We start from the raw sequence: 14944 nt of genomic DNA, 5'->3' as shown, positions 1-14944 counted from the left end.
CCTGTGTGAACCTGTCATAAAATAAAATCCTCCAGCAGAAATACGGGCTTCTGGAGAAGCCTTTGATCTCTTTTCAAGGGTTGTTGTTCCCCTAGCAAGATTAAAGGGGCTCAAACTAGCCTCCTTCTGCACTCCCCAGCTTTGTTTCTCATTGGGACCTGGGAGCTTCGGATTAATGCAGCGGAAGAGCTCAGAGACGCTTTTGGTTTCCCGCAGTCTGATGGAAACCTGCTGAACAGATTCATGCCCACCATGCGCCTTTGGTGCCATACCCAAATGAGCCCTGCGCTGCCAGGACTCTCCCTTCCTTCGGTGTCCAGAGAAGCTGCCAAGTCTGAGGATAAACAGATACTTTTGTGTATTGAGGAAATTTCCTAAATTAGAAGGCCCACTGGTTGTTGGATTTAAGCATTTAAATCCTGCGGAATCATCCTCGACTTCTTACCAAATCCCCAGCAGTGGGCAGCTGGCCCTAGTTTGGACCTATTTGTTTTGCAGCCAAGCCAGGGTAGAGGGTGCAGGACTAGACCATGCAGACAAGGGCACTGCTCTGGGGTGTGGGGCTGCTGCCCTCTCAGGCGCTCAAGCTCGGCTTCCTGACTCAGACCTGGGGGTTCCCAGGCAGGTTAAGAGAGGTCCGAGGTGATGGCGTGACAAGAAGAGATTCAGGTAGGGGGCCAGGCAGATAATGAGGGACTGCAAAAGAAAAGGAGAGTGGAGGCGTCGCAACATGGCTGGCAAGGTGCTCTTGATGGGCCCCCTTGGGTTTGAATGGTCAGGTCTGCAAGGGCGCTACCCTCTGAATCCCACTTTTTCCAGAGACCTTTGCAGAGCTCCCTGGGGTCAAGGAGGGAGGTCAGCAGATCAAAGGGCGGCACTAATGACTTGATACCTTGGTTTGGCCCCCAGGGCTCTGCAGAGGGAGTGGGGGTTACCACCCAAGCAGACCTGCCCCCCTTCAGTGTTTTCACGCCCCTCCTCTACCCCCCCACCTTCACTGTGACCCCAGCTCCTCCTCCACTCACCTGCTGTTACCAGTCTCAGGTTTGAAAGTGCCCCAGGCTTCCCCAGGCAGCTTTAGGCCCCACTTCTGACCAGCCAGGAAAGATAGTTGGAGTGTCTTCCAGCGACTCTCCCGTCCTCCTCCCTACTCCTTAAACTAGTTACTTCCAGAGCAGAGAAATCCCGCTTTCTCTCAAAAAGCATTGTCAAAAAAAAAAAAAACCGAGTCATCTCAGAAAAATACAGAGCTTGCTTTGGGGGTGCCATTGCCCGGATTTAAATCCTGTTTCCACCACTTGCTAGGTCCATGAACCCAGGCAAGTTACCTAGCATGTCCAGGCCTGTTTCCTGAAGGGCAAAATGAAAAGGACCTTTACTCATAAAGTTAAATGGAAGCATAAGTGAGTTAATCGCCTTGAAATACGTAGTTTCAGCAGGACAGGTTTCCTAATTTGCAGGGTGTTCTTCTAAATGGTGAGGTCCTGTCTGATGGCCCTGGGTTCTGGAAACCTCAAGCTTACAGGAAAGGGGGAGAAAAATGCAAAGGGGTATACCAGGGAAGGGTCTGTCCCCAGCCTCCCAATTCCCATTTCAGATTTGCCTTGAAGTTATCACTCTTTTGTATCTGGCCTCACTGCACGTGAAAGTAAGCAATATATAAATGGTAAATAAATAAATGATACTTGTCTTCCATCCTCTGAATATGTGAATATATAGGTTGTATACAACCCCCTCACAGGTTCCTAACTTCATATATAATTCCAGACAGAAATAAAATCCTGTTGCCATCAAGTGGATTCCAAATCATGGCGACCCCAACTGTTACAGAGTAGAACTGCTCCATAGGGTTTTCTTGGCTGTAACCTTGACAGAAAGAGGTCACCAGGCCTTTCTGTTATGATGCCCCTGAGTGGTTCAAACACCGAACCTTTAGGTTAGAAGAGAAGCGAAAACCGTTTGCACCACCCAGGGACCTCCAAACATGAGTAAACGAAGATTAAAAGCAGCTCTTTTGGTTTTGAGATTGTTTGGATAAATACCACCTCTCCTTTCCCATAGTGAGAGGAAGGACAACTGCAGGCAATATTCAGGTCTTAAAGCAAGACAGAACGGAAAGAGAAAGGGGTTCAGTGCCAGGCTTGGGTAGGGGCTGAGATGGGAGACGGAGAAGTGCCTGATTAAAGGTGCATCAGATCTTTGCCAATTTCCTGGGAAGCCAACAGTTCTTTCTGTTCCTCTCGGTGCTGGATTCTGCCCCTGGGACTGCTGGTGAGAATGGTTACCTAAAGACTCTGATTGGGAGCACCCGCTCCGACCAGAGCTTTGATCTCTCATTCCAGCCTTTCCAAGACCCAACCCCAGCTCCTGTCTGCCCAAAGCCTTCTTCAAAGCCTGCAGGGCTGGGTCAATACAGATGCTGGGAACAGGAAGAGACCCCAGCAAGCTCAGCTTCACACATTGTAAACCACACAAAGACCCCAAACTTCCGGGATCTCTCTCTCTCTCTTCTTTCCCCTCTGCATAAAACTTCACAGAGAACCTCCAATGTGTACTATTTTTAAACAAAAACAGAATATATGATCATTTTTAAGGTCTTTTAGGGCACAGAGTCCATTTAGTCTAGCCCCCTACTTTTCTAGATAACCAGTACCAGTTGTTCTCGAGTCATCTCAGACTCACGAAGACCCCATGTGTGTCAGAGTAGAACTGTGCTCCACAGGGTTTTCAAGGCTGATTTTTTGGAAGCTGATCACCAGGTCTTTCTTCCAAAGTGCCTCTGGGTGAACTCAAACCTCCAACCTTTTGGTAACCAGCCCAGCTCAATAACCTTTTGCACTGCCCAGGGACTTGAGTTTTCTAGACTGAGAAATGGAAATCCATCAAGATACAGAGTTTCAATATCTAAAGTCACACTGCCAGTTAGAGGGGTGACCAGGATTAGGACTCATGGCCTGCAACCTTCAGTCTGCTCTTTGGATTCACTCCTACAGTGTTGCTCCTGTCTGTGTTTTCAAGGAATTGCACTCAGCTGGTCCCAAGAAGAGTAGAAAAAAGGGATTGGGGGCAATTTTGAGGGCTTGAACAAAAAGAGGTGAAATGAATTTCTCTGGGAATTATACATATAAATCATCCCACATATATATATATATATATATATATATATATATATATATATATATATATATATATATATATATATACACACAAAGTCTAGACTGTATCGCCTCATCGCTAGAGATCCCCTGGCAGTGGTTATTTGAGGTAAGAGAGAGGGACAGCAGTTTCTCCAAAACAGCTCTTGGGAATTTTTTTTTTTTTTTTTTTTGCAGCTTCTCCCCTGCCCCAACATTCTATCTAAATCACTGCCATCAGGACCTACCAACCTATCCCAATATGTGGAATTGGGGATGAGACACCAGAAAAGGCATTCAATCTCAGAGCTAAACCCCTGTAGGAGGTGGGGCCAAGGTTGCACCCCCTACCTTGGGGAGTGAAGGTGACAGCTGAAACTTTGTTACTTGCCCTCACAAGATTTCTTGCTGAGAACAGGTGGCTAAGAAACTCAGAACTCCTTTATAAACCCCTCTTCCCTAAAGGGAAAAGGCAGAATAGAGAAATGGGACTGGATACACCAAGAGCATACAGCAGTCTATGCTCCTGGGATGGGTTGAGAACTTCGTGGCCCCTGGAGTCAGACATGGATCCCAGTACCAACTCTGAAGCTTAACTATCTGCTGATGATGAAAGCATCCACTTCTTTGAACCTAAACTCCATAAAACGCAGATGGCAAACTCATCCTTCTAGTGTCATAATGAAGATTAAGGAAGATAATTATATAAAGCTTTTTATTAGTATAGTAGCTGTTCAAGAAATGCATTCCCCTGCCCCCACTCAGAGGCAGGACAGAGATTTTATCATCCCAGAGGTATCATCTGAAGGCAAGACGAATGCCATCTAAAAACTGCAACTTCTACTTACTAGTTACTGTTTGTTTTTGCACAGCTGTGTAACATTTATTCCTAGTTACTGTCACTTACTACTGCTGTCCTATTAATTTTTCCAGCTTGTACTGTGTATCTCCAACCTAGCCTGTGTTATAGTTAAAAAGAAATACCCCTCAAGTGGAATCATTCTCTCACCTAGGGAAAAAGCCTTCTGAAGAAAACCTACAAGGTGCCTATATTTACTTAAAAAAATTTTTTTTCTCTTGTAGCAACCTGATCTGTTAATTTTAAAGTTTACTTGACATTGGTCTTTTTTTCTCTTCGATCCTACGCCCCACCCCAAGGCCCCCTGCTTGTCCTGGTTATTCAGCTCTCACCTATACATGAGACCATGGCTTCCTGATGCTAGAAACTCATTCTCAACACAACCTGTTTGGGGAAGATACCCAACCAAGTGGGTCTAATGGTGCTATTGACAACACCTCCGTGTAGGTGGTCTGCTTGTCTCCCCATCTACAGGTGTTGATTCTTTTGGCCCATCAAAAAGCACTCGGAAGTGCCCTTAATGTAAATATTTGAAGTGTGTGTATGCAGGACAGTCGGTTAGGTGCCGTAGAGTCGGGTTCCCACTCATAAGGACCCCATGTACAACAGAAGTGAAAGACTGCTCCATCGTCACAATCACTGTTTGAGCCCATTGTTGCAGCCACTGTGTCAATCTATCTTGTTGAGAGTCTTGCTCTTTTTCGCTGACCCTCCACTTTACCAAGCCTGAGGGACCAGGGAACTGGTCCCTCCTGACCACATGTGTACGGAGGGGCTGAAATCCACTATCTTGCTCAGTCTGGTAAGTCTTCCGTCTTGACTTTCCAAGTGCTGCTTGCAGCAGGAGGAGATCGTACTTTCCCTTCCTCAGGCCTTAGTAGGTAAACAGGCCAGGGTCCGAACGGGCCCCGCCTTGGGCTTATGGGTTCCGTGACGCACTTCCCCGCCCCTTCGGGCTTTCGAAGGCAGCGGGGTCGCCATGTCCTGCATGCCCCACAGACATTTCTCGGCAGGCAGAAAGAGCTCTGTGTCCAGGAAACGTCGCTCTGGTCCATTGCCCACGGAGGACCCTTGCAATGGCACGTGCGTCGACTTTTCCAAGCGGGTTAGTTTCTCCTCCAAGCCATGGTGGGACCTGCGGGCCGGGGGCAGAATCTGCCCTCTCCGACTTGACTGGGGGCAGGAGACTCACAGTGAGGAGTTGTGGAAGCCAAAATTCACGTCCACACTCACGTTTACGTCCCTCCACACACACACACCTGAAATGCACGGGAAGTCCAAGAGGAGATAAGACAGATTTAACCTGCAAAGGGTTGGCACCGGGGGAAGCAAAGCTCTTCCGCCTGCGTCTTGGACAACCCTGAGCAGGGCCCGGGGACCATAATGATCTTCTCTGCCGCTGTCCCTTGGCAGAGCAGCCCATCTGGACCCAGGGCGTGGAAATTTAGGAGCATGGGACGATAGGCTCCCAGACGCAGAAGGTGAATGAGCCTGCTGGCTCCAGGAGGTTCGCTTCTAGAGCCAGGGTTGTGCGTCTGCTCACAATCCCTGCCACCGCCTACTGCCTCGGAAGCGGGACTCGGGCGCTGGCCGCTTGTCCCGCGTTGCGCGTAAACCCCGCGGAAGGACAAGCCGGGACTCTCAGGTGGAGCCTCCAAGTTTTGCGACCGTGGCAGCTGTCCTAGCCCCCGCAATCGTAGCCAGACCCCAGCAGTTTTAGGACCCCGCAGCTCCAGGCCAGCGGGCGGGGGCGGGCCGTGCGCTCAGACAGTGACAGGTGAGCACCGCGGCCAATGGCTCAGGCCGCCGCCGGCACCTCCCCCGGGCGCCCCCTGGGCCGCGCCCGCCAATCGGCTGCCGCGCTGCGCCTTCAAGTGAGAAGAGTTGGGCGCCCGGCTCCTTACTACGGCACCAGCGACATTTTGCAGTGGGTGCCCGAAGGGCTGGAGGGCAGAGCACCCGGGCTCTGCGGAGCCGGCGCGCAGGCGCCTGGTCGAGTGAGTTTGGGCGAGTCCGAGCGAACGAGTGGTGTGCAAACGCGCCTGGGGCCGGGGAGCAGGCGCCACCATGGTCACTCTCGGCTGAATCCCGGCAGCGAATCTGATTCTTAGCAACTACTACTCTACTCCTACTCACAACCCCGGGGCTGGCCACCTCCACGCACAGACGCAGCAAGCCCTCCCACGGCCACCACCACCTTCCACTAGCCCCTGCACGCCAGCCCCTAAACGAGCAGATGGAAAAATCCAAAAATTTCCGCATCGACGCTCTGCTAGCGGTCGACCCCCCGAAAGCAGCCTCGGCGCAAACCTCTCCGCTGGCCCTGGTCACGTCGCTCGCGGCAGCCACAACTGGCCACGGCGGCGGCAGCGGCGGCGGCGGGGCGAGCAGTGCGGGCAGCGGCGGCGGCAGCAGCAGCTGCAGCCCTGCGTCCTCGGAGCCCCACGCGGCCGCCGCCGACTGCCTGCGCGCCGAGAGCCCGTCGCCGCCGCGCCTGCTGGCAGCGCACTGCGGGCTGCTGCCCAAGGCTGGCTTCCTGGGAGCTGGCGGCGGCGGGGGCGGCGGCGGGGCCGGCAGCGGCGGCGCTGCCGGGGGCCACCACCACCACGCGCACCCGGGCGCGGCCGCCGCCGCCGCAGCTGCTGCTGCCGCCGCCGCCGCCGCCGCAGGGGGCATGGCCCTGGGGCTGCACCCGGCGGCGGCGGCGGCGCAGGGCGGCGCGGGCCTCCCGGCGCAGGCGGCGCTCTACGGCCACCCGGTCTACGGCTACTCGGCAGCAGCGGCGGCGGCGCTGGCTGGTCAGCACCCGGCCCTCTCCTACTCGTATTCGCAGGTGCAGGGCGCGCACCCCGCGCACCCTGCCGACCCCATCAAGCTCAGCGCCGGTACCTTCCAGCTGGACCAGTGGTTGCGCGCGTCCACCGCGGGCATGATCCTGCCCAAGATGCCCGACTTTAACTGTGAGTACCAGCCTCGCCCGCCTGCTAGCCAGGCCTGCCTCAGGAGGGAGCGGGGGACCCACCCCCGCCGCCTCTGGGCCTAGGGTGAGAGGAAAATATGGGGGGCAGGGGTTGCACTGGCAGTCGGTTCTCTCGCGCATCCTACACACCGTCTACACCTTGCGCCGCCTCCCTGTCTCTCTGCTATCTGCTCGGAGCGAGCTGCGGAAGGGCTGCGCAACCGAGTCGGCTTTGCCCCGGGCCTGCTAGGACTGTGCGGGCTACGGGCTGCGAGATTTGACGCAAAAATTATTAAAATGGCTACACACTGGTTTCGCCTTCTCTTCCAGTTTTCAAGGGAAGGGGCAGATGGAGGTGTGAGACTAAAATATAATGATTAACCTTGCGGGCTGGAGAAGGAAGTGGCGGGAAAAGGCGAACCAAAGAACGCTCTGAGTTAGGTAGGGACTAAGGATCAGGGTTCACCAAAACCAAGGGTTAAATCCCAGAGGAACCGGTATGCTCTGGGTCCCCATTCCATGGCTCTGAAGAGAAACCCGGCCTCTCCTGAGGAGAGAAGAGATCCAGGAGCAACGAACGAGAAACGGGCTCAGAAAGGCCCAGGGCCTGCAAGGCCAGGGCGCGGGCCATCCCCTGGTCTGTTCCTGGGCGCCTGCACGCCTTTGGAAGCGCGCCGGGTCGGGATGCGCTGTCTTTACAAGAGTCGGATGGCTTGCCTTCAACGCAGCGATTCCGCGTTCTTGTGGGCCGGGAGGTGCACCCTTCTGCTTCAAGAACCCCGAAGCGGGGAGCGCCGCTCTGTAACGAACCCCTCTCCGAGGTGGAAGCGAGACAGCCGTCAGCCATCTCCGACCCTAGGGAGAGCCACTGGGGCTGCGAGCGCCGTCCTCGCCTAACTAGGCCCGGAAGCCTAGGGAGGCTCGGTGTTTCCTAGCACGCGCTGGGGCCTCGGGGCCCGCGCTCCGGGCGACTCAGGCTCTCCCGCTCGGCTCCGCTCTGTGGTGTGATGGCTTACTTCGAGTCAGGCCAGAACAAGAGGAAGGTGTACACGGATTTATTTTTTCAGGCGCTGAACATCCAAACAAAAAGGTCCCATTGTTTCCGTCTGAGTGGATTTGTTTAGACTCGGCAGATGCAGGCATGGGGGAGGAGGGGAGGGAAACAAAAAAGAAAACAGAAATAAACACTTGCCAGAATTCAGATTCCTTTGCTAGGAGCCATGGTTATGACTACACAGAGCAAAGCTAGGACCCCAGAGAGCTGGAGATATCACAGGGGAGTGATAAAATCCCAACGTGCACACTATTTACCCACGGGGCGCCGCCAGGCCTTTACCAAGTCAGCTCCAGCGGAGGCCGCCAGGGCCACTCCGTCCTTTCCCGTGCAGGAATCAGCCCCTCCTCACACCCGCAGCAAAGAGGAGGGGAACGTCGCAAATAAGCGTCACCTCTCAGTTTGTAGGGTCAGACTTTTCGACGAAGCCTCCGAATCCCGGGTCAGGCAAACCAGGCCGCACTTCCGGACCTGGCGTAGGAGCCCAGCAACCCTCCACCAATGAAAAGTCTGTTGTAGTGCAGCCCCCCCGCCCCAGAGATTGTTGGTTTGGACCTATATTTTCACCCGAAGGGTACGGGTACGGCTCCAGTGCCTCCCTGGGCGCCAGGTTACTCAGGCCCCCGGGTGGTTCCCAAGACCTTCCCACCCCCTCCCCTGAAGCAGGGCGCTTGGGTCCTGTGTGGAGCCCAAGGTCGCCCTGAAAGCCTATTAAAACTGGACCCCTTTGCTAACACACCTCACCCATCTCTGATTTCTAATCTTGACCTAGAAGTGGCCGAATTAAAACGCACTCAGCTTTACGAACGGAAAAGAGATCTCAAAACGGCCATCGTAAAGCGCCATAAATGCAGGCAAGGACGGTGGAATTCGTTCTGAGAATCCCTCTGTTTCCAGTCGCCAGAGAACCTGTTTGGTTCCCTTTAATTGGTTGTCTCTGCCGGTCGGATGGCATTTCCCAAATGGCCCCTTCCGAGCCTGGGTTTTAATTAAAGTTCTAATGTATTGTCAAGTTGGGAATTCGGAGCCTTGTTTAACTAAAGCGGGGGGCGTGGGCCTTCCAATAAAGCAAATTGCGGTCCCTGGGGAACCTGAGCTCATCCTGGCCTGGTCCAGGCCTCTTTTCTTTCCTTTCTTACTTTTATTGTCTAACACTTGTCAGGCTCCTGGGAAATCAAGGGAAGTCTCGTTTTGAGGTCATAAAATTCTCTGTGATGTAACCGTGCGAAATTATGCAAATAAAGCCGGCGAGGCCTCCGCCTGTGGCGCTGCCAGCCGGATCCGCGCCTACGCCTGGCCTTTAATTTGCGTAATGAGAATTGACCAGAAGAGGCTTCCAATCCCCGCTGCCGCTTTGCCCTTTCCGTGCCCCGGGGTGCGGGGAGGGCGGACGGTTGTTAAGAAATGTTTAAATATGGGAGCCTCCCTGATGAATATACATATTTAAAAAGGGACATGGACTTTTTTTTTTTTTTTAAGGCTGTGGGGCTGGGAACCCTGCACCAATTCTTCCCTTGGTGGGAAAAAATAGAAGTGGCTGGCTGAGTTGAGAAAGGCGCCGTGAGGAGAGAGGAGGACGGCTGGTCACTCCTGGTCACTCGCTCCTCTACCTTTGGTCAACCTTTTCCCTGTGAAGCCCCTCCCCAGATGGAGAGGGTTCCTTTGAGGGAGGGGCCCTCTTTAATCAGGACACCCAGGCTCTGCCTGAGACAAGAAAATCTGGTCTTGGTTCCATTTGGGGGTCTCAGTTCTGGGTTCCAGGGACTCTGGCGTGGCTGCCCCTCTTCTTTGGGGAAGCTGAGGGAAGAATGGCGGAGCTTTCCACGGGGCCAGGCAGGAAACAGCCGCGGGTCTGTATATATGTATGTATGTGTATATATGTATATGTGTATGTATATATATATTTATAGAGATGGAGTGGGGACGGAAGTCTGTGTGAGCCGGGGTGCGAGCCTTGTGCTGTTTTGTCACTCTGTCCTTTCCCGGCCCCGTAGCCCAGGCACAGTCGAACCTGCTGGGGAAGTGCCGCCGGCCCCGCACGGCCTTCACCAGCCAGCAGCTGCTGGAGTTGGAGCACCAGTTCAAACTCAACAAGTACCTGTCGCGGCCCAAGCGCTTCGAGGTGGCCACTTCGCTCATGCTCACGGAGACCCAGGTGCGCTGCCTTCCCCTTGCCGGCTACCACCCCAAACTCATTCTCGCCTCGCTCGCAAGCGAAACCTCATTGCAGGCACTCTGGACCCTCGGGCCCCCCTGAGTGTCTAGAGCTGTGGCTCTTGCCAGTTAGGTGCCGAATAATATCTTGAGCCAGAGTTCAGACTCCTGGTGCCCAGAAGTTTGATTAGGCAGGTTCAGGGTAAGGGCTAGGGATCTGCATTTTAACACGCCCTCCTCAAGATTCTGATACAGGTGTTCCCCACCCACATTCAGAAATTCTGTCCCAAAAGAGAAGGGGACATACTGATATTTACAGAGATGCATCCTAACTGCCCTGTGGCTTCCCTCCCCAGACCTAGGGCGTCCTTAGAAAAAGAACTAGGTCTGAGTCCTTGGGGAAGTGGTCAGAGCCTTCATTTGAGCCTCCCAGCCAGACTCCGTGGAGCTTGCTGATGAGTGTGTGTGTGTGTGTGCGTGTGTGTGGCGGGGGTCTCCTCTCGGAAATTATGAGCCTCCTCTTCCTCCTTCAGCTTCTAGGTCTGAGATTTCATTTTAGGGCGGAGGTGGGGGAAGACAGGGGATGGGTAGCTCCCAGCAGGGGCTCCCGGGCCACGCAGCCTGGGAGTGATTTAAGGGAGACGAAAAATCACTGGGATCGGGTAGCGGCTTTCTCACGCCAAGACTGCCCACTTTTACCCCCAGGTGAAAATCTGGTTCCAGAATCGGCGGATGAAATGGAAACGCAGCAAAAAGGCCAAAGAGCAGGCGGCACAGGAGGCAGAGAAGCAGAAGGGCGCGGGCCCAGGAAAAGGCGGCGGCGGAGACGAAGAGAAGGAGGACGAGGAGCTGCTGGGGCCTCCAGCCTCCGGGGAGAAAGGCAGCGGCCGCCGCCTTCGGGACTTGAGGGACAGTGACCCCGAGGAGGACGAGGAGGAGGGCGACCAGGACCCTTTCCCCTACAGCAACGGCACCGACCCGAACGCTCCCTCCTCCGACTGCTCCTCAGAGGACGACTCGCCACACACGCGGCCTGGTGGCCAGGGGCACCAGCCCCCGCCGCAATAGGAGCCCCCTGCACCGGCAGGGACCGGGTGGGGGCGGCAGGAGGCTCGGCCTGGCCCCCGCCCCACGGGTCGGTCCAGGTGGGAGAGGCAGAGCGCGCCCTGCCGGGTGCCCACCGCGACCTGAGTAGACGAGGAGACTGTGGATGGGGTCGCTTTCTCTCGACCTCCGGCTCCGGCTTTCGACCCGCCGGGTCCCACCTCCCCTGCGGCCTCCGACCCCTCTAGGGCCTGCGCGCCAGGTCTCCACGGTCTCCGCCTCGGATCTTCTGACAGGGGCTTGGAGCACTCAGTCTCTGGGCTTGCCAGGCCTGGCGGCCTTCCGATTTTGGCCTAGCACCTCTTCTGTTTTCAAGGGACAGAGAAAGGGAGCCCCCTGGGCTTCAAAAGTGAACTCTTTTTCTTTTTAATGTAATTGGTTAGTGTTGGGGCCGGGGAGGTGTTTGTGAGAAGAACCAACCAATACCAGAAGATGCCTCCCATCTTCGCCCCATCAGAGAAGGTGAAAACCTACAGTGTTAAAGGACCTTTGAAACTTGAAACGGTCTCTGGAAATGCCGTTCTTGCGCTGAGTGTTGCGGGGGGGTGGGGGGGAGGTTTGTGCTTATGTATCTTAGGGGAAAAACAATGTCATGAGCATTCAAACTGATGGAACTCAAAACTGTACTGTCTTTATTTTTGTATACTGTATTTATATATGAAAAGAAGCATCTACTTATGCATGCTAAATTATTATTTAGCTTCTCCCATCGCCCATGATGGAATGCAAAATAAATCAGTTTTTTACTGGATGAGAGTACAAATCTTTTGAGGATGTTTTATGAAAACAGGTTTTACTATTTTCTGTTTTGTTGAAACGGGGAGGGGGCAAGTGAGGAGGTTGTCTATGCTGTTATTGACAGCAGAGGTAGTGGTGTGGGCTGAAATCAATCGGAAATGGGTGTTGGTTAAGTCATCTCCCCTCTAGGTCCTGAGGTGGGGGGCGAGGAACCTTGGTTCCCAATGGCTGGGCTGCCGCAGGTGTGAAGTGTTGTCTAAAATAGGTGAGCACCAGGTGTTAACTCATATCCAGGGTTCCTAGCTCATGTCTGTGGTCGGGATGCCGGAGGGGAGTAACTTTGGATGCCAATGCGTATTTATTTCCTTAATTCCTTGGGGATCTTCGTGCTTCATTGGTGCTCCAGAAGCGGAGATACATTATTTGAATGTTTCAGAAAATAAACTGTCAATGACTAGACTTCAGTGGCACTTGGGTATGCGCTGTTTATACACTTTCCCGAATGCGCTGAATGGCGCTTTACTTCTTTTTCCCGTCGATTCCAGCCCTCTTTCCCTTCAGAATCTTCTTTACGTTGGCCTTGGACAGTTTTCCTGGATCAGTGCAAATGTCCTCGGTGAGGACAGTCGGCTGGCGGCAGGAACGCTTCACACCAGGGCTGCGATGACTTTGGATTAATAAACCTCTGCATTGTGTCCCATCAATCACTGGGGGCTGCGCTAGGCCTGCTGGCCATGTGCTGTGCACATGCTGGACTCAAACCCGCCTCCTAGCCTGGGGCTGTAGCTGCTTGGGCAGCTGCCAGCCGCGCCGCTGCAGCTCCCAAGACCCAAGCGGCTGCCCCTTCGCGGGGCGGGCGATACAGTGACCCCGCGCGACGCGGCGCGTCTTCCGGCTCTCACGCACCCACTGCCCATCACTGATCTAAAGACCTCTCCTGTGGTAGACGAGACCCGCGATCAGGCTGCACTTGGTTCTTTCCTCCCTCTCGCCTTTCTTCCCTTCCTTTATTCCTTCTTTTTTTTTTTTTTTTTTTCACTCCCTTTCTCTCTTTTACAAACACCTGGGCGTCCGGGTAAGCAGTCTGCTCCCCAAGCCTCCCCTCTCTGCCGCCTCCTCTTCTGTCCAGCTGATAAATGAGTTCAGAAGGGCCTGGCGTTTCATTTAGGTGATTACTGCGCGGACGAGCGCGGCCACTCCTCTACCTAAGGGGCCCGGGTGAGATTAATATCCTTTCTGGCAGCTCATTATCACCCCGAGCTCCTTCCATAAAAACCAATCTCAGCCCAGGCCGGGGCGGGGCGCGGCGAGCCTCAGGGAGCGAAGTGAGAAGAAGCGTGTTGGGAGGGGGCGGGAGGGCGCCTCGGGGTCCAAAGGTGCCTTTGGGGAACAAGGACTGGTTTTTCAACCGGCAGGAAAGGGAAAAGTCCCAAGAAAAGGGGTTTGGTAAAATGAGAGAGAGGTTTCTTTTCTGGGTTTAAAAATATCTGCAACCCGTGTATATCACTTTTTAATTTCCAACACATTGGTCGAATGAAGTTCAGCCTGAAGCAATCTCTTGAGCGGCTGGCTCCACATCTGGGGGTTATTTCTCCCCTGAGCTCGGCGGCCTAGCCTGGGATTTCTCTCAACCAGCAACCAGAGAAGGAGAAAGGTCTGGGCCTGGAAAGGGGGTGTAATATCCGGCCTGGATTCTTAGAGGCATGGGGAGCTCAGGGGAGCCTTAGGCCTCAGCGAAGACTCTGGCCCTCCAAAACAAGGATCAGATCCTAGGCTTCTACTTCGAGGTTCCAGACTCGTGAACCGGCCCGCTGAGTCTGGGACAAAGAGGGGAAGGTGCTTAAAAAGAAAAAAAGGATATTTTTTGGAAACACCCCTCCACTCCTCAAGTAAAGCCAGGCCCACCCAGGTTTGGAGCAGGAAGGATTTGGCTCCTCTGGCGGGCTCCGGGTGAAGGCTGGACCCGCGAGCAGCCCCGGCATCTCCAGCCAGCTGCTTCATCGCGGCGGAATTTATCTCGCTAATAAATTTAATGATCAATTCATTCTTGTCACAGTAGCTCTTCCCCAAATCAATTATAGCAAATTTAAATATAATCACTGGCTCGTCCTCACCCACTCCGGGCACGGTGAACAATTCATTCCGGCTAATGAATGGTTGGAGGCCCTGCTCTGCTCAGACTCACAGTGCGCGCCCCCCGCCCTGAGGGCGCCTCGCTTCTGCGTGCTGCCTCAGCTCAACCTGAGGGCGGCGGAGCAGCACCGAGGCTTCCGAACCGCACTCCAGGAAGGAAGCCTGTTCAGCAAAAACGATCTCGTTTCCAGGACCCTGGAGTCAGGTTTACGCAGTCAGAGCCCAGAGGGAGACTAAAGCGAGTTTTTTTTTTTTTTTTTCCTTCCCTATACATGCACCCAGGCTTCCTCCTCCAAAAATTAACATTGCTCTCGCGCTATATTCACCTCCAGGAATCGAGGGCCTGTTTATTTCACCTTCCTAACTAAACAGGAGCAAGAGTGCGAGGTGTAGACGCTGACCGGCCCAAAGCTGACCCACAGTCCCCTGGGATCCTCGCCGGTCTCCCTTTCCCAGCCAAGAGTCCGCCTCGGCTCGCGCTTCCTGAGCTCTAACTAGTGGTCCTCCTCCACCCTCCACTGGAAGCGGCATCTCTGCCGCAGGCAAGCGTTTTCAGCGAGTGCGGGGCGGGGCTTTGCGTGCGGAAATGTATGTGTATCGAATTCTTTTTTCTAATAGGAGAAAAGCAAACAGATCTCTCTTCCAGCCCTGGCGAAGGTCTGGCCGCAGGGTCAGAGACCGGCGCCCGAGGTCTCTGATTCACTACAGGGAAGCGCAAGCAGCCAAGTTGGCTCCGGCGGCTGCTGGTCCCGAAGGCATCGGCGACGTGTGAAAACCATTAGAATGTGAAGGAAGTTAACCTGTCCTTT

General features: G+C 54.2%; 1 protein-coding gene across 1 annotated transcript; it reads left to right on the top strand.

Moving 5' to 3' along the window:
* The first annotated feature begins 6229 nt into the window (after positions 1-6229).
* Positions 6230-11228, top strand: MNX1 (motor neuron and pancreas homeobox 1). Its single transcript, XM_003420734.2, has 3 exons — positions 6230-6953; positions 10001-10161; positions 10866-11228. The coding sequence occupies exons 1-3, from the start codon at positions 6230-6232 to the stop codon at positions 11226-11228; spliced, it is 1248 nt and encodes a 415-aa protein (XP_003420782.2).
* Positions 11229-14944: the final 3716 nt, after the last annotated feature.

The sequence above is a fragment of the Loxodonta africana genome, chromosome 22 (genome assembly GCF_030014295.1).
Source record: "Loxodonta africana isolate mLoxAfr1 chromosome 22, mLoxAfr1.hap2, whole genome shotgun sequence".
In the NCBI taxonomy this organism is placed as follows: Eukaryota; Metazoa; Chordata; class Mammalia; order Proboscidea; family Elephantidae; genus Loxodonta; species Loxodonta africana.
This window is presented reverse-complemented; position numbering and strand designations above follow the sequence as displayed.

Coding starts and splice junctions, on each gene's coding strand:
- MNX1 (XM_003420734.2), top strand. CDS start 6,230: ATGGAAAAATCCAAAAATTTCCGCATCGACGCTCTGCTAGCGGTCGAC. Junction 6,954..10,000: donor CAAGATGCCCGACTTTAACT/GTGAGTACCAGC, acceptor CCGGCCCCGTAG/CCCAGGCACAGTCGAACCTG. Junction 10,162..10,865: donor TCATGCTCACGGAGACCCAG/GTGCGCTGCCTT, acceptor TTTTACCCCCAG/GTGAAAATCTGGTTCCAGAA.